The sequence below is a fragment of the Peromyscus maniculatus genome, chromosome 18 (genome assembly GCF_049852395.1).
Source record: "Peromyscus maniculatus bairdii isolate BWxNUB_F1_BW_parent chromosome 18, HU_Pman_BW_mat_3.1, whole genome shotgun sequence".
In the NCBI taxonomy this organism is placed as follows: Eukaryota; Metazoa; Chordata; class Mammalia; order Rodentia; family Cricetidae; genus Peromyscus; species Peromyscus maniculatus.
Window position 1 is genome coordinate 2,376,845 of NC_134869.1, and position 19,274 is coordinate 2,396,118.

The 19,274-nt window shown below is 44.5% G+C and overlaps 1 protein-coding gene across 13 annotated transcripts in view; it reads right to left on the bottom strand.

Annotated features, from left to right (window-relative positions):
• The window catches only part of Ric8b (RIC8 guanine nucleotide exchange factor B), a 106,976-nt gene that overhangs the window by 65,067 nt on the left and 22,635 nt on the right, over nt 1–19,274 (bottom strand). For all 13 annotated transcript variants that reach the window (XR_013045773.1, XR_013045774.1, XR_013045776.1 and 10 more), the window contains one exon: nt 9,736–10,344. Coding sequence is in view for 9 of the 13 variants with exons in the window: in XM_006986973.4 (XP_006987035.1) it covers nt 9,736–10,344 (609 nt within the window). In the remaining 4 variants the exon portion in view is untranslated. The remainder of the gene's footprint in view (nt 1–9,735; nt 10,345–19,274) is intronic.

Genomic DNA, 19,274 nt, shown 5'->3' on the forward strand with positions numbered 1-19,274 from the left:
TTATTGCTCTATACTTTATTTACTGAGGCAGTCTCTCATTGAATCTCTAACTCACTTAGGGCTAGTCTAGTGAGCCAGCTTGATCCAGAGAGCATGTCTCCACTACTGGGGCATGAAGACTACAGGCGGGCTGCCACACCCACTTGGCTCTTATGATGGTGCTGAAGAGCAGAAATCTGGTCCTCACGCCTGTACAGCAAGCGCTTTACACAGTAAACCATGTCCCTAGCACAACTACAATACATTTAACCACCTGCATCAAGGTCCTCTATACATAATAAAGAGGACACAGCAAAGAAGAGGTAACTATGATAGACTGGATATGTTACAGAAAGTCTCTTAGCTAATTGAGAAGTAATAATTTTAAAAGGTTCTAAGTATATAAATAAGTTCACATAAAGTGAAATACGTGTGCATTTATTAAACACACACGTAATTCACAGTCTTTCAAGATTCCTCTCTCAGACTCTAACAGATAATAGGACACACTTTCATTACTCATAACAAGGCTGGAAAACACTTTAAACAAACACATCACTTAGAGATTTGAGACAGATGAAGGCCTCAGTCACAGAATGGGACAGGGTTACACCTGGAGTCAAGCAGGAGTCTAGGTTATGACCTCACATCAGTCACATGCCACTCATCTCCAGTCTCTTCCCACATATTCCCACAAACATCAGGTTCTGTGAGGATGATAGAAAATGGTGTGCATAATAGGACTATAAAACTCTGTATAAAATATGAAGGTGAGGGGGGAGGGGAGGAAGAAAATGGGGTGCTAGTACTGAATCAGTGCGGAAAAAGCAACTGTGGGAGCGGAGGTGAGTGGGAACCAAGGGCGATGAACTGGAGGGCCGGAACAAAGGCTGTCGCATTCACCACCCGGCCTCAGTTCTTGAGTGAAAATTCTCATAAGTAAGTGTTCTCTTACTTGCCCTAAAGCACATGAAGCCTACGTCAAACTAAACTACTACTTAACCATTGATAAGATTATCTCTTATAAGAGGTTATATATAAAATATACATATATTAGCCGGGTGGTGGTGGCGCACGCCTTTAATCCCAGCACTCGGGAGGCAGAGCCAGGTGGATCTCTGTGAGTTCGAGGCCACCCTGGGCTACCAAGTGAGTTCCAGGAAAGGCGCAAAGCTACACAGAGAAACCCTGTCTTGAAAAACCAAAATATATATATATATATATTAATAAATATGTATTTATTAAGATATTAATAAATATATACACATTAAATATATGTATGTTTAACAGATAATAATAGATATTTATACCAGGTGTTGGTAGCGCACACCTTTAATCTCAGCACTCTGGAAGCAGAGGCAGGTGGATCTCTTCTGAGTTCAAAGCCAGTCTGGTCTTCAAAGTGAGTTCCAGGACAGCCAGAGCTGTTACACAGAGAAAACTGTCTTGAAAAGAGATCTCTTGCTCAGCTGTGAAAACTGGGTAGCACCCTGGGCTTTGCCTAAGCCAGTGAACCCCATCTCCAGATCTTGCTTCATTGTGACAGGGTCTCACTACGTAAACCGGGCTGTCCTTGAACTCACGTCCTGCATTGCTCCTGCTCACTGCTAGAGATTACAGGTGTGCAGCCCAACACCCAGACTGTTTCCTTTTAAAGCAGACAGCCCTCTGTTCTGGAGGTAACAAACTCTGCTCACTGTGATCATGACAAGCCTCTTACAAAACTATCCACGTGGTCTTTCCCCAATCTGCAACTGCAAACAGCTCTTTCCAGCACATTCCCTTCCTTCCATACCCCTTGTTCCCAAGCTGTACTTTCTGTCTGCAATGTCCCCTTGACCTTGCATCTACTTAAGTCTCTGTGTCCCTGTCCGGAGCAACTTCTAAACATGGGCCGGGCTGCCTCTACTTTCTGCTGTTAATTCCTTTTTGACCCCCAGGAAGCTCCTTTTTGGGTTACCTGATCTGTATCATTGTGTCTTGTTAAAGTTTCTTTTGTGGGATAATCTGGTGTTGCACATATTTAACTAAATTTTCATATACTTCCTCCACTGATTCTCTTCACGAAGACAGAAGGCCTGTGTTTAAATAGGTGAACAGTCAATTCTACTCCAAGTGTCCAGTTTACTATAGGGAAAGCATCCCAAACTCTACGTGTACAGTCGAACGACTTTTCACAAAACGAGTAGTGATCATAAGCACCATGAGACTCACGCAATGCCAGTATTAAGAACCCCCGAACTCTCCTAACTGCAGACAGCATCCTCCGAAACCCTAACTTCCAACACCACACTAGTGAGTTTGGTTGCCCCTGAACTTGGTTTGGCTGGACTAGAACAGACTCGCGGTTCTCCGGCTGAGACGATCTGTATTGGCTGTAGTGGAGTGGTTCTTTCTGGTGCTCGACAGCTGTGCTACTGAAGTGCTGAGCTGACCCACCCTCATCTGTCACAGCAGCAGCATGGGAGCCTGAGAGACGACGCTCTGAGCAGTCGACATCATGCCTGACACAGGACATGGAAGACTTCCATTCATATGCAGGCTGCCCTTTTTCTTCACAATAGCACTGCTACCATGAGTGCACTGAAGACATTTCATCACAGTGTACCTATCCGCCCTCCTCAATGGACACTTTGTTTCCTGTCTGGGGTATTTTGAAGACTGCCGCCATCAATGCACTTGTTACATGTCATCTGGAATGTACTGGGTTCACTGCCACGCCCAGGAGAGGGAATGCTGCATCATGGGGACTGTATACACATAACACTTTACATTCTCAAGTTTTTAGAGAGCACTGCCAAGCAGTATTTCCAAGCATACAGCTAGGAGACTCCTCACAAAGTGGGCACCCCACCCTCCGCAGCCAACTGCACACTCTTCCCAGCTGCAGGGTCCCGACTGCACACGTGCTCGCTTCTTGGTGTAGCATGTTGAGATGACAGAGCAGAACCACGTTGTTGTTCCCGGTCACCGCGCAGCTCTTTGGACAGCTCCCACTGAAGCCCTTTGCCTACTTCACCGCGGGGCTGACCGTGCACGGATCCGCAGGCACTCTCAGTGTGCTCAAGGCGCTGTGCTGCAGATCTCTGTCCTTCACCGGATGCCTTGTTAGACTGCCTTCCGCCTCCTGCATGCTGGGGTTCCAGGGGCCTATTCCTATCCTTGGCAACACTGTCATCTTTTGAACTGATTGACTGATGGATGGATTTGTTCGTTTTTTTGAGACAGGGTTTCTTTGTGTAGCTCTGGCTGTCCTGGAACTCACTCTGTAGATCAGGCTGGCCTTGAACTCACAGAGATCCATCTGCCTCTGCCTCTTGAGTGCTGGGATTAAAGGCGTGTGCCACCACTGCTTGACCTGAATTTATTTTAATCAAGGTCAACTGCTCAATTTTCCTTTATGGTTTGGTCCTTATTTTATATTCTTTAGAAGTCTTTGCTTAGTTCAGAAATGTTTGAATTGTTTGAGATAAAGCTTTAATATTTCATTTTTTATATTTGGATCTCTCTTCTAACTCAGGTTAATTTTTTAAAATCTATTTTCCCATGCACTTGAACTAGTATCATTAACAACTTTTAATCCACAAAGAGCAGGGGGCCAGAGAGATGGCTGAGCAGGTAAAAATGCTTGTCTTAGAAGCCTGATGACATGGGTTCCATCACTGAATAAGGTGGACAGAGAACCAATTCCACAAAGCTGTTCTTTGATCTCTGTTATGTGTCTGATTGAATGTGTACAACACCCCTCCCCCAACACACACACACACACACACACACACACACACACACACACACACACACGTCTTATTTACTGTCTCTCTGATCAGACTTGCTGTCTTTAGGACGACAGTAGCTTCATCTCTCCGCTGAAATGACACGACACCCCAGAAAGAGAACAAAGACAGGGAGGAGAGCGAGGCAGGCAGGCAGGAGTGTGACAGGGAACTGAAGACAGGACACTGAGGCCTCCTCCGCATCGTCCCTCCTGGGTCAGAGTCTAAGCATTTACTACCCCTCCCTCTCTCACGCAAACTGGGCCAGACCCACTTTAGGAGCAGAAACAGTCATCCAAAGGCTGGCCTAGCTGACCCATGCCTGAGACCCACTTTAGGAGCAGAAACAGTCATCCAAAGGCTGGCCTAGCTGACCCATGCCTGAGACCCACTTTAGGAGCAGAAACAGTCATCCAAAGGCTGGCCTAGCTGACCCATGCCTGAGACCCACTTTAGGAGCAGAAACAGTCATCCAAAGGCTGGCCTAGCTGACCCATGCCTGAGACCCACTTTAGGAGCAGAAACAGTCATCCAAAGGCTGGCCTAGCTGACCCATGCCTGAGACCCACTTTAGGAGCAGAAACAGTCATCCAAAGGCTGGCCTAGCTGACCCATGCCTGAGACCCACTTTAGGAGCAGAAACAGTCATCCAAAGGCTGGCCTAGCTGACCCATGCCTGAGACCCACTTTAGGAGCAGAAACAGTCATCCAAAGGCTGGCCTAGCTGACCCATGCCTGAGATCCACTTTAGGAGCAGAAACAGTCATCCAAAGGCTGGCCTAGCTGACCCATGCCTGAGATCCACTTTAGGAGCAGAAACAGTCATCCAAAGGCTGGCCTAGCTGACCCATGCCTGAGAGAAGCCCAGACCTGGAATATATGGCATCTGGTTCTGCTATGCATGGTTAAAGAGGTTCTTTCTTTGCAAGTATACAGAATATTGAAAAAATAGTGCGCACTGTACGAAACAGCTTCTCATGGTTTGAAAAGCCCCTCTCATACTCACTGAAATCTAACTTCTGTGGCAATGGACATGGGTGATAGGGTTCTTAAGAAGGGTTTAAGGTCAGCCAGTGCACACCTTTAATCCCAGCGCTTGGGAGGCAGAGGCATGTAGATCTCTGTGAGTTTGAGATCCACGACTATGCAGTGAAACCCTGTCTTGAAAAACCAAGACAGAAAACAACAGGCTTTTTTTTTTTTTTTTTTTTTTTTTTTTTTCGGTTTTTGGTTTTTTCGAGACAGGGTTTCTCTGTGTAGCTTTGCGCCTTTCCTGGGACTCACTTGGTAGTCCAGGCTGGCCTTGAACTCACAGAGATCCACCTGGCTCTGCCTCCCGAGTGCTAGGATTAAAGGCATGCGCCACCACTGCCCGGCAAAACAACAGGCTTTAAGTCACGGGGTCACAGGGGCTCTGCTGTCAGCAGGTGTGCACTAGAATATATCCCGAGGAACTCCAGGCCCCTCACACATCCACATGCTCTTTTATGCAGGCTTTCCTCCCATGTGACGTCTCTACCACCTCATGACACACTATGGGGGACCTCTCCAGATATGACCTCTTCATTTGGGACTCCCAGCCTCTAGAGACATAAAATAAAGCTCTATTACAGACATGCAGTAAGACGCAACTGTGCATTTACCTGTGTCTGTATGCTTTTCTCTATTAGGTTGTTAGTGCCTTGAGAGCAGGTTACGCTTCTTCGCCTTGGATTTGTGCCTTGTTTAAAACCTGGCTCAAACTAGCACGAAATACGTAATTGCTGAAATGATTCAACAATCAAACACTGTACAGCTGAGCTCCTATCCTTTTCCACGTTTCCTTGAATTCTCTAGGACAAGCCTTGTGTTCCTATGTGGCACGCTCAGCTACTGTTTCTAGAGCTTCCTGTTCCCTGCGCTTCATCTTCTGACCTCTCCCTTTACACCCAGCTGTCTGTCTCCCAGCTGTCTGCTGAGCCCCGGGCTTTCTTCTTACTGCATGACACTTGGGCACAAGGGAAGGGAATGGGAACGCAGTCAGGGATCTCTGGAGAGCACGAATTGCTCCATCAACAGAGATCCTGGGGAAAATAAAATAGGAAAAACGACTGTTTTAAAACTACCCTTCTGGAAGTAATCCTGCTAGAGATGCCACCTTACTCTCTCAAGTCCTTAAGAAAGGAAGAGGGAGGGAGAGGGGAGACTGCAGGGGGGGGACTGAAGAGGGGGAGACTGCAGAGAGGGAGGGGACTGCAGAGAGGGGGGAGACTGCAGAGAGAGAGGGGACTGCAGAGAGGGGGGGAGACTGCAGAGAGGGGGGGAGACTGCAGAGAGGGGGGAGACTGCAGAGGGGGGAGACTGCAGAGAGGGGGGAGACTGCAGAGAGGGGGGAGACTGCAGAGAGGGGGGGAGACTTCAGAGAGGGGGGGACTGCAGAGAGGGGGGAGACTTCAGAGAGGGGGGGACTGCAGAGAGGGGGGAGACTTCAGAGAGGGGGGGACTGCAGAGAGGGGGGAGACTGCAGTGAGAGAGGGGACTGCAGAGAGGGGGGGAGACTGCAGAGAGGGGGGGAGACTGCAGAGAGGGGGGAGACTGCAGAGAGGGGGGAGACTGCAGAGAGAGGGAGAGGAAGGGGGCAGGAGGGAGGGGAGAGAGGAAAGCTCAATCCCCATGTGGCAAGCACAGCAGCTTTAAGGAGGACTCTTCAGGACCCACCATGATGCATCTGCAGGAGGCAGGAAGAAAGGGCACTGATCTGTGAAGCCTCAGGAAAAACTCAGTCATTAACTTTCTGCTTTTGGTGAGACGTAAATGAGAGAAGTCATGAAACACCTGCTCAACAGTTCAACCCACAGCCGACCACCTCCATTTTCTTTAGCTGTTTCTAACACAGGCATAAAGATTTCCAGTGGGGTGCCTAGGGTTTAAGAGTGTGGATGGACACACTTGGCAATACATATTTTTAAAAACTGGAAACTTTTGAACTCTTTGGCCCATCAATTTCAGGAATATAGACTTCACAAGAAAATTCACTATATTCATTCTTAAATGAGAAAGTAGGTTTGTTAAAGGTTGATAAGTATAAAGACTTCTATTTTATAATTATACTCACAAGTGTTTTAAACTTACAAGGATTCTTTCATAAGCGTCATCATCCTAGTGTCTCTGAGTGAGAGCAGTCCTCAAGTTTGTCCTGGCTGCAGAACCTTTTCTTCTCCAAACAAAGTCTTAGTTACAATACAAGGTTAAAGAGACAACCATAGCAATAGCTATGGTTTCCCAAAGGTTTATAATTCTTCAAAGGTTCCTTTTTTCTTTTTAAAATTTCTCTTTTCAGTGTAGAGATGAGGAACCGAGGAGACTCAACCCCAGAGGCCGCTCCTAGGGACCTTTCTGCCAGAAGGAACACATTTTGAAACTTTTATTCTTAGAAACGATTTTGGTAAGTTGGAGACTCAAATCTGGAGCTCACACATGCTAGAGGTGAACCTGAGTCCCAAACGCAGCCCCGAAGACCACTGTTCTTCAGAACAGCGTGGAAGAGATGGGGATTACAAAGTGACTGCATTTTGTAAAGATGTTTCCTTCTGGTCACATTACGCAGTAAAGAAGGACTGGAAAAAGCAAGCAGCGCTTGTCTTCTGCGCGGCAAGCTTACAGGCAGTCTGCCACTTTTGGTCTCTTATGTGGCTTTTTCTTATATAGTCTATGAGTTTATATTATTTCCCTAAGAAGAAAAATTGTATTTATTTTAAAAGTGGATTCTTCAGTAGCTTTTTCATATCGCTTTTTTGGTTGGTATGTAAAGCATCAGCCATTCCACTGGCTCACTGAACTGAAGTAACTGTCCTTGGTTTGATCAAAACAGAAGACAGTGGGTTCCAGGGAAGTGGACTCTTCCACCCAGCCTCTCTGTACTGGAGCTGAGGAGTGAGTACCCCAGAAAAAGCACTCTGTGCTTTGGTTTCTGTGTCTTGGTGTTTAATTCTAGGAAACTTCTGTCCTGCATTCTGCAGGTGGCTAATCCAGAAGTGTCTCCATCCTGGCACTCTCCTCTCCTAGCACTAAACACGACTATTTGCTGACTTTCTACCTATACAACTAAAGTTTCACGAAGGCAAAGACAATGCTCAGCATTTGCCAGTGCATTCTCCAATGCCTGGGACAATGTCTAGTGATTGTTTATAAACATCTGCTGAGCGACTGTTGAATGCAGAGCCACATGAAGACATTCTTTTATAAATAGGTTGTCAAAGAGCCTATTTTCAGTACTGTTTATATCTCTGGAAACTTCAGTATTGGCCCAGTGTCACATTCATGACACATACTTCATAAAGCTGTATTAACTGCGCCCTGGCTCACACAGATAAACCTATTCTAGGACCACTGACCCTTTGTGGGGAGAGCCCGTGTCTCTGGAACACCGAACGAGGCTTTGCTACTTCACCATTTCTAGAGCACTCCAGTCCACTGTCACTTAGCTGAAACACTACCAAAAGCCCATCTTAATGCACCGATTCTTACCACGTGCCTCCCACACATACACTGCAGAGCAGCCACTGAGGCAGAAGCCATCTTGTCAGGCATCCAAACAGTGTAGTGTAACAATGGCAAACCAACAGTCTCAGAGGCGCTTTCACAACTAAAGGGAGATCTTAAAAACACCAAAACAAACAGCGTAAGGAAAATAACCACAGAAGGTACCATCTAAGCAGAGACGTAACAGTTTAAATACTTGCAAATATTTGGTTTCCAAGCATAAATGGAGCATGTGGGCTTCCCACATCCTTTCCTGCCAAGTCTCCTAAGCTGACTACACTGCAGTCATCTGAAACAGCTGCCAGCACTCAGCTTCAAATATCTGGTTTCCCAATACAGACCTATCCGTGCTGTGCAATCAGATGCCTGCGTGCCCCACCATAGCTGCGCTGAGACAACCCTTCTCCAGCGGGCTGCCGGCAAAAACACGGGTGACAATGACTTCAAACAGACAGGACAAACGGTGACCGCAGAGGCAGGTCCTGAACTGCACTGGCTTTCCTCAAGTTCATGAAAAAGAAAACGTGAAATGCTAGGATTCTTGATGAACGATAATGTCCCCTTCACTTAAAACTGTGGGCTTTCTCAAACTAAACTTGATGTTGAGTACACTGTTCCTGTGGGAACTCAAATATAAACTATCAAATCCACCTCACTTGGAGTTGTTGGAAGGTCCAGGCCACAGAGAAAGATCTTCATCTAGAAATAAGTTGAGTGGTTTACAGCATTTCCCCCTTTCTGGTATAAGCAGCCTGTTTCCTAGGGCTGTATGGAAACATAAATATCTGGCTGTGGCTTTAGGCCTCTGAGGGCTTCATGGCACTACAAAGTCACACCTTGGAGACTAATGACAGGTGCATTCAATGGTTTTTACTCTTCTCAGCAGCTATCAGCTTTGGTTAGTCAAGTTCAACTGACTGGGTTTATCGTAACTTTTAAGATGCAAGTCCTGTCATTAGCCTCCTCTTTCTCTCCAGTCTGTCACTCGAACCTCGTTCTTGAAGGGCACTCAAAAAAGATAAATGATTACACAACTCAGAAGACCATCTGCCATCCTACAAAATGGTAGTCCTTCTTTACCCTATTCTTTTTTTTTTTTTTTTTTAATGCACATTCGTGCTATGTTTGCACGTGTATCTGCAACTCATGCATGCCTATTACCTACAAAGGCCAGAAGAGGCATCAAATTCCCTGGAACTAGAGTTACAGATGGTTGCTGAGTCACCACGTGGGTGCTGGAAATAGAGTCCAGGTCCTCTGGAAAAGCAGCTAGTGCTCTTAACTGCTGAGCCAACTCTCCAACCCTTGAAAAAATACGACTTAAGAAATACCCTGCAGTTTAGAGAACTGACTAATGAAGGAACTGGGAACTTTTTTCATTTCCCAACTTAGCATTCTTCTCTGTGTGCAGCAACCCAGAGAAGTAATTCCAGGTAGCCGTGTGTACTCTTCCCAACCTTACCTCTTTATGCACCTTCCAACTGTCTACCGTCACATTGAAGAGCGCTTTGAGGGCCTCAATGGCACAGTCTGTCTCCTGAGGTGAGAGAGGAGGTCCATTATGGTCTATGGCCGATTCATACTCATCGGTCCACTTGATGCTAAAGGCACTTTCCAAGATCTGGGTTAGCAGCGGGAGTCCCTGGAGCTCATAGCGCAATTGTGACCTGATGTCAGTGTGCAAAAGTGACAAGAGGAAGAGCAAGCGCAAGTCAAAGCACTTTATGTCATTGATACATTTTCGGTCCTTGCACTTTCTCAGGAGGTTACAGAGCTTTGCAGCAAGATTCAGTTCCAGGCTGAGCTGCTGGGCCATCTGACTGTTGAACACGATGTTACACAGACACTTTAACGATTCTACAATAACCGGGAACTCTGACACCTTCTCCAAAGAATCATCCGACTCATGCAGCTTGGCTAGTCTCAGCAGTATTTGCATATTTTCCTTAGTTGTTACAGGAACTAAAATCTTTTTGTCTCTGGAGAGAATGCGGAGTACTTCCAGGCAGGACACTTGACATGTTGTTGGGACATCCTTTACAAGGACTTTAAATATACCTTCACAGAGTTTCTGAAAAACAAGAACAAGTTTGCAAAAATCATTACTTTGCTGATATTATTTTAAACAGAATGTTTTCTACCAGTGTAGGCTAAAGATCTGGCTCGAAGAGGACTTTATTTTTTAGATCAATCACAAAAACATCGGAACCAGAAGACAGCTTCTGTTTGGTACACATCTTTAACTTCTACAGCTATGGAAACTGAGGGCCAGGGAGGGTGAGGAACTTGCACTGGGCAGTGGATTGGTGGCACAGGTAGAACTAGGAGATGCAGTCACTGCCTTCTTGGTCCACTGTTTTTTCTCTTAAAAACCACGTATTTTATCTTAGATCACTAGAATAAAGTATTTTCTATAGCTTTAATCTTAGCAGGACTTTAAAAAGAGTAGTATTGGGATAGAGGGGAATCAAGGCAAAACACAGCTGTTCCCTCCTGAGAGGTAAGGCTTTAGCTGGAGAACTGGCCCATAGCTGTGTGTGAGTGCCCAGGGAGGTAAGAGGATACTGGCTCCCTTGGAGCTGGCGTTATAGGCAGTTGTGAGCCACCGGATGTGGGTGCTGGGACCAAACTTGGGTCCTCTGAAAGGGCAGCAAGGGCTCTTAACAGCTGAGCTCTCTCTCCAGCCCTTATCTTGTGTTTCAAAAGTATTTGTATTACCAAATTTAGTAACATTGCCTCAAAATCAATGTTAACTTTCTTCTTAAACTGCAGGTCTGCATCTCTCAAACTTAATCTCATATATAGACCAAGCAAGTGTTACCATTCTATTAAGACATTTCTGTATTTCATTATTTTTTAAAAGCAACAGACAAAGGAAGTAAGATTTTTTAAAATTTAATTTTGTGCATTATTAGTGTTTTGCCATGGGTTTTGTGTCCCCCTGAGTTGCATGTGGGTGCTGGGAATTAAACCCAGGTCCTCTGGAAGAGCAGTTAGTGCTCTTAACCACTAAGCCATTTCTCCAGCACCAATAAGATTTTTTTAAAATAAAATTTCTATTAGTCTTATCATTAGACTTTAACTCTTCAAAAAGAAGCTACCTGGGGTCAAACATGATTCTGCCAAGACTCTGAGGTCATGTGCAACTTCCTGATACAGACTATTCATACAACTAACAAAAGTACTAATTCTAATGTAAATGTTTTCGAAATAAAGGTAAGAAGGAGCTTTACTTGACAAGCTAAAGACCAAATTCCATAACCATGGCAACTCTACCCTGTCTCATCTGGTAACAAGGCTTTCTTTTAATGTCTTAACGTCACTGTTAAGGCAGTATTTTAAATGGGTGTTGTCTAGGGCTAGAGAAAGTATGGCAGTTATTAAAATTACATTGGGCAGGGAAATTCTTCCATTTAAGATATGTCAAATTTAAAACAATCACACATAGTGTGCATACTATTTCTCATGTGGTACAATCCTGGAGTAAAATCAAACAATCTTTACCACCACACAATTTTTTTCAAGAAAGAAATGATCTATCTTTCTGTATAAGAAACCCAGAATACAGGACTAGAGAGATGGCTTAGCCATTAAGAGCACTGGCTTCTCTTCCAGAGGCCCTGGCTTTGATTTCTGGCAACCACACAGAGGCTCAAAACCATCAGTAACTCACTTCCAAGGATACAATGCCTCTTCTGACATCCATGGGCATTGCATGCACATGGTTCAGGCATACATAACAACGAAACACCCATACACATAATAAAAAAAAAGAATAAGAAAATAACTATGGCATTAAATAAATATAAAATGTAACATGTGAATATGGTATAGTACACAGATATCTTTACCTTCTAAACCCAAGACAAAAACAACAACAGAAATCTACACAGTCCCTTTCTTCTTCAGACACAAGAAGGAAGACAGTATGAAGGTGAATTAGAACAGCCAAGGCTATACAGACCTACCAAAAGCACTGAGAAACTGAGACCTATGAAGAAAGCATACCAAGTCGGAGATGCTGAGGAGTTTATCCTTTAAACCTAAAGGTTTAGCCAAGATCACCTGGCAACTAAAGACAAGTCTCTGTTCTCCAGCAGTTGTCAATGTTGGTTTCTGCTGAGCATGCCATTTCTTATGACCGACAGACACACTTCATGGAATGACTGTTAAATAGCTTTTCTGTCTTTTAAAAAGCAATACCAGCTTTTAGATCTCAACTGACTTCTGAAAACGTAAGTACTTGAGAACGTGCAGGACTGGAGAGGTGGCTCATCATGCGAGCATGAGGACCAGAGCTCAGAGCCCTAGACTTCACACGTGTGCTGGGTGAGCGTGTAGCCTGCCTGGAACCCAAGGGGCAGGAGGCAGAAATGGGATCGCTGGGCCAACCTGGTTAGCTCAACTACTTGTACTGGTGAGCTCTGGATTCAAATGGGAGACCCTGCCTCAATAAATACGATTATGGGTGACCAAGAAGACACCTTACATCAATCTTGAATTCTCATTCTCTCTCTCTCTCTCTCTCTCTCTCTCTCTCTCTCTCTCTCTCTCTCTCTCTCTCTCTCTCTCTCTCACACACACACACACACACACACACACACACACACACACACCTGACTTGCACACAAATGTGTATCCATACATGTGCCTACACATACACATAAGCATGCATACCACAAACACATGAAAAAGAACATATAAAAGTAAGAAGCAAGTAGTATTGAATAGATATACTTACTATTTTACTGGACACAGTAATTTCTATTCAAAGAATTTTAAAAGAAAACAATTATGTACCACTTTTGAATCAGTCAGAAAAATTGGATGTTTATGTTTAAACCAAGCACAGGGCCGAAGAGGCAGCCTTCTCTGTGACTCTGACTGCATGGACTACTTCCGCATTTCAACGACCCTCTTGTGCTTTTCTCTCACTCTGCCCTGCCAGTATTTATCAAGCTTGCAGTGGTGCTGGGGACTGGACCTAGGCACATAAGTGCTCTATCACTGAGCCAAAGATGAGTACTCTTCTAATTGATTTTACTCTTAAAACATATTGTATGCTTACAAAGTCAAAGCATAAGTCCCAGTAACAAAAACCAAAGAGTAAGAGCCCAACAGTTCTCCAATGCCCATACCATGGAGTATCAGAAACAAACTAAGCAATTTGTTCCTGAACTGAAAGTCTAGTTGTAATGATGGTTCTCAAACATCAGCATGCATCATAACTACTCAAGGGCCCACTAAAAGCTGTTGTACCTCACCTCCAGTTTCTGACTCAATAGACGTGGGGAGAGGCTGCAGAACTGGTACCTTTACCAAGTTTTCTGATGATGTTGCTCCTCTGGTGGTCCAGAAACCACACTCTGAGAACTACTGAATACAGTTAACACAGACTGACACATCTTAGGTTCACTCTCAGATGTATGCAGAAATGCAGACACATGGACACAGAACAGTAGGCAGAGTTGAAGGCCGAGGGCACAGATACATTAACTCTTTAGTGTCCTTGGCTGTCGATATGTAAGCAGGGCAGGGATAGGAATGAGTATTGTTGTTGGATCACAAGTCTTTTTTTAATATTAGAAACCATCCATGTGTGAGGCACATTACTTTTTAAGGCTGACTCTGCATATGAAACCTGCTCGTCTTACCAAGGACCCTACAACCAGAATAGGATGGTGTAATCAGGAACAGGAGTTGGCATTTAACTTGTTTGTATCCCATGCTTGTCTCTTGTATTTACTCCTGGTGTGAACTTGGTAAGCTCTTTTTTCTTTGGACATTGCACTTATCTTTAACATCACACAGATACAGCACTCAGAACAATGCCTGGCATGGGGTAAACGTTTAGCACAGGTTTCTATTATGCACACTCACAAGATAAAATATCCTAGTCTTCAGTTTGGCATTTAAGACCCTCTGAACTGTTTTTAAGGTTTTTTTAAACATTTGTGTGTGTGTGTGTGTGTGTGTGTGTGTGTGTGTGTGTCTGCGAGCAGAGGTCACAGGACAACTCTGGGAGTTTCGTTTTTTCCTTCCAACAAGTGAACATGTGAGTTCTGGGGAACAAACACCTTTACCTACACAGTGATCTGGCTGGCCTAACCTGTCTTTTGAGTTTTCTCTCATGCTAACTAGGTCTCCTCTGAGTCCTCACATTTAGCTCGTCTGTGTTCTGACCCTCTCCCCTCTCTGTCTATAGCTCAGCCGTTTTCTGAGCTCAGCTTACATTTTACTGTCAGTGTGCCCTAACCACCTTAACCCCAACATTCCTCCTCCCAGGGAATATCACAGCCACAATTGTGGCCATCCTGTATTTAGTGCATCTGTCCTGTCTTCCTACGGTTGGCCTCACAACTAAAGCTGTCCGGCAGCACAAGGACTTGCTTTTGCAGAAGGAGAAACCGTACTGTACTACTGTCTGAACCAGGAAGGCCTGCCTTAATATCTGACTTTGCCATTATGAGCTTGGGGGGCGGGGGGTGTCTAGCTGTATAATTAAGGCATGTTATTTAACTTAGAACAGTTATGTTCTAAGCTTCAGTTCCCACTTGTATAATGGGAATAACAACACAAGCATCTCACGAGCGATGCCATGGATAGACATAACAACAGTCCTTCATTACTTCACTTTTCTGTAACTGTTACCGGAGCAGGTGGAGCACAGGAAACAGCCACAGAACTAATGGAAGTTCCCAAGCTGCCAACATTATCATCTTATTAACACTGTTTTAATGCTTCTTTTGAGGAAGGAAAAAAGCAGCAGTGACTTCTGTGGTGAAAAAAAGCCTCCACATAGGCTCCTTCTCCAGAAGGGCTTGATTAGCTAAATGCATATGTTGTCTAAAATACAAACTTAAGAAGTTGAGCAGGGGTGTGGATCAGAAGGAATCAGGGAAAGAAATGAGTGTGATCAAATACACTGCATGAATGTGTAAACTTCTCAAAACTATAATAACAAAAACAATACTCACAACCATACTATGTTCTATGTATCAGACAAAGGTCTTTAACCTGAGCCAAGCTACTTGAGTTTTAATAACATGCATATTATTTTAACAAACAATTATAACCATGTATACCTGATTTTATTTCCTGACATTTTAAAAATCTCATTTTCCCAATTACTACAGGGTCCTTATATAAAGGTAATTTTTAAAAAGATTTATTTTTACTTCATGTTTATGAGTATCTTGCCTGCACGTATGTATGTGCGGCACATACATGCTTGGTACCCTCAGGAGCCCTGGCAATGAGTTACGACAGTGATAACTGCCCATGTGGGCACCAGGACTGCGGAGCCACTTCTCCAGGGCTTCCCAAACAGAACTTGAAGTGGATACACCGAATGCAATCCATGCTGTCACTGCAGCTTTAGCGTGAACTGCAGCCAGGCCAGCAAACTAGTGGATTCGCAGCTCGGAAAGGTAGGGTTTCTCTATGCATCTGTAGAATTCAGTCAGCTCTGGCTTCAGCTGTGAAACAAGCAAGGTTAGCTAGGAGGCGAATGTGAACATCCCAACGATCTATTATCATCCGTACACTCCTAGGAGACTCCTAAAACTATTCTAAAAGCAAATTTCAACTTTTAAACATAAAGAGAACACCTTTGTTTAAAACCTGACATCACAATCTCCATGCAAACCTGAAAGAGACTTCCAGAAAACCCTTCTGAAACCATGTCAAGTGGGTAACTGCCCACTCACAGCCAGTTACTAGACCATAGAGAGATGAGGACAGAGACTGAGACAGGTATAAAAGTTGAGAGTGCTCACTTAGCAATCTCTACAGTAAGTTAATGTTGCTGGGACAACTAAGAATATGGTTATTTCTTTTAGTGGTTAATTTCGATTGCATTTCACAAAAGTACTATGCTCCAGCATTTAGGAGAAAATGAACACAATAAAGCCCTCAGTCCTTATCACAAATCATCTGTGAGGCTCTGTTATAGATAAGCATCTTATCTTTTGTAAGTTGTCTTTGATTAATATAACAAGAACGAAAACTAACTGGGATCCAGAGAAGAAAACAGATAAAGCTTCCTAAGTGTGCTGACTAGAGTTTCATCATTAGGCACTGAGGTAGAAATGGAAAGCTGCTCACGAATGACTCCATCTTCCCTTTCTTAGGGAGGAACAGAGCAGCAGCAGCCACGGCTGCCTGGCTACGCCACTTTTCCAGCTAGTCAGAGACAATGCCACTGAGGTCCTGCCAAATCAGGGCCGTTATGTTCTAAGACCGTGGCTTCGGCTTTTTCACTTTCTCTTCCTGTCCACAGCACAACTTAGAAATGGCAGCCCAGTCCAGACCAGGACTTTGCTTAGACAGTTAAGTTTGACTTGACAACTTGGAAGGAAATGAGCCCCACCCCCAATCAATTCACAGAGCAGAGCAATCTGCATATGGTTATCTCAAAACTGTTCCATGCAAAAAGAGTCAAAGGTAACACCTTAATTCCTTAAACCACTTCTATCTTGCTCTTTGTCTTTTTAAATGTGTTGATGCTTTTTTTATAGTTAAGTTATCATCTGAACAGAATGCACGGTTGAAGCATGGGTCTCCTGCATGATCTTTCCACAATTTTCTATGCCAGCAATTTGTATGTAACAGAAGTTAGTATGGTCTACTGCAGAGTCTAACAGCGACTTTTTCTATTATTAAAAAGAAATTTTGGTATTAACCAAAAATAGAAATTTTGATATTAACCAAAAGACAAGCTGGTTTTACCATGGCTGGTTTGTACATTCATTTGTTCCTCTCTTTCGCCACAGTCAAGAATTCCCTAAGTGTCTATTTTATAAGTCCAGGTGAGGAGGAGAGACAATGGCAAAGGTCTAAGGATTTAGAGTCAAGTGGAGAGGTACAAGGAAATCGAAGCTTCTCACAGTCTTCACCAGAAGTTTCTTGTATTATTGACAAGTTAGATTAGAAAATTCTTTGTTTGGAAGGTTGTTTTGTGTTTTATGACATTTATGGGAATTTTCAGTTTCTAGAGGGTGTTAATAACACACCAGCACTGCCACCAAGTCATCACAATAGAAAACGTCGATGGACGTTATCAAAAGTCTCCCAAGAGACACAATCCTCTCCCCTCACTGAGAAACACTGATCAGCCAGCCACCTAGCACATACCTTGAGTATGTAGGATTTTCATGGTACTCTGTGTGTGTGTGTGTGGCCAGAGGGGGTGGGGGGTGGACAAAGGCATAATTGTGATGCTAAGCAGATCACAGACTAATGGAGAAAGCAGAAAATAAGTATAAACAGCTAAAATACTATGAAGCATTATAACAGAAGGAGGCAAGATGCTTTGCTAAGCAGCTGGAGAAACGTGAGTTGGGTGATGCTTCGGCAAGTTCTGAGTGTGAGAAACTGCTAACCGCAGAGAGCAGAGGACAGCAGTACAGGCAGAGCCAGGTATGTCTGCGGTGTCGAAAGCCCACGCACTGAGTCTGGGGCACGCTGCTGCCGTGAGACGAAACTGAAGGTAAGCAGGATCGGCCATGTGGCGTCTCACAGACTTAGCTCAACTGCTATGAAGAGTCACTAAAGAGTTTATGCAAAGAAGAGCTAAGCCCAGCTAAAATTTAAAAGCAAAACAAAACCAACCTGGCTACCTACGGAGAAGAGACTGGGGAAGGCTTCAGGTGTAGTGGGAGCAGGGGATTGACGGGCTCACTGTGTGTAAGAAAACTTCTGGCTCCATCAACACACTTACAAGAGAGGGATGAGGGGAGAGGACAGGCTTAGGGAACTCTGGAAGGTCCCAATACACTTAAAATGCTCATAAAAATGACAAAGAGGAAGTTGAATGTATGTGCTGGAGCCGTAAGCAGCTGTCAAAACTATGCTTTCTGTATGAGTCGAACATTTCACTTATGACTGGATTGGAGTGCATAGAGAAAAACAGAAAGGAACGGCACAGGAGCCCTGGAAAATGCCGACACCACGACAACGACTGGGCTTGAAGAGGAAACTCAGAAGTGTGGGTGTTCTGGGAGACTGAAGAGGGCGTTTTATGGATGGAATGCTCAGCGGCTTCAAATGCAGACAAAAGATCAAACAGCTTAAGGCTCTGGCAGTGCTGGACCACAAGGCCCTTGATAAAGACCTTTCTAAAGTACACCTGGAAGCGGGGAAGTAGACAGTAGACCTCTCAAGACACGCAAGAGACACTGGAGGGATGCAGAGGGACCATCTGCTGGAGAGAAGCTGTCTTCCTGTCTTTCTGTAAAGATGAGACGGACTAGACTGTGTGATGGGAGGGATGGAGTCGGATCCCTCCAAAGGGAAATGAGAACTTACGGGAGGGTGCTAAGCTGGAGAACGTGAGACGTGGACCTTGGGAAGGAACAGCACTCTGACTTAATGTGGAAAATGGGTAAGAAAAAGAAAAAAAAAGGAGGCAGGACCAGAGGCACAGCACGCAGCTAAGGCTGTGCAGGAGCCCAGTGAGAAAGGACAGAGGTCTGAATTAAGACAGTGGAGGTGACCTGGGGAAAGTACAGTGACAAAGAAAGTTGAACTGGATGATTTGAAAAGGATGAAAAAGAAAATGAAGCCCATGAACTCCCCTGGTGTCCAGCTGGCTAACCTGGCTAGTACTACCCACTGAGGTGACTTTTTCCTAAAGTTGCCAGCAAGAAGGTATCAGTGCTGATAGCGGACTTTGCTGTCATAGTCCCACAGTGGTCACGTCAAACAAAACATGAGCAAGCTCAATAGCTAGCAGAGCTCAGAGTCCCCACAAGTGACCTGTATAAACTTAATTCAACTACCAGTGACACAATACCCTTGGTGCAGGCACAGTAACTTGTCAAGAGCTGTATGAACTGCTCTGCCTTCTCATTTTATTTCCCATATTTAGTGTCTTCTCAACTGCCCAGCTTGCTAAATTACTCCTATCTTCAAATGATGCCATCTTTTTCTCCATCCCAAAGCAGGAAGTAATCTCTTACAGCTTTAAGTCCCGAGAACTTAATCTCTACTGCTGCAGAA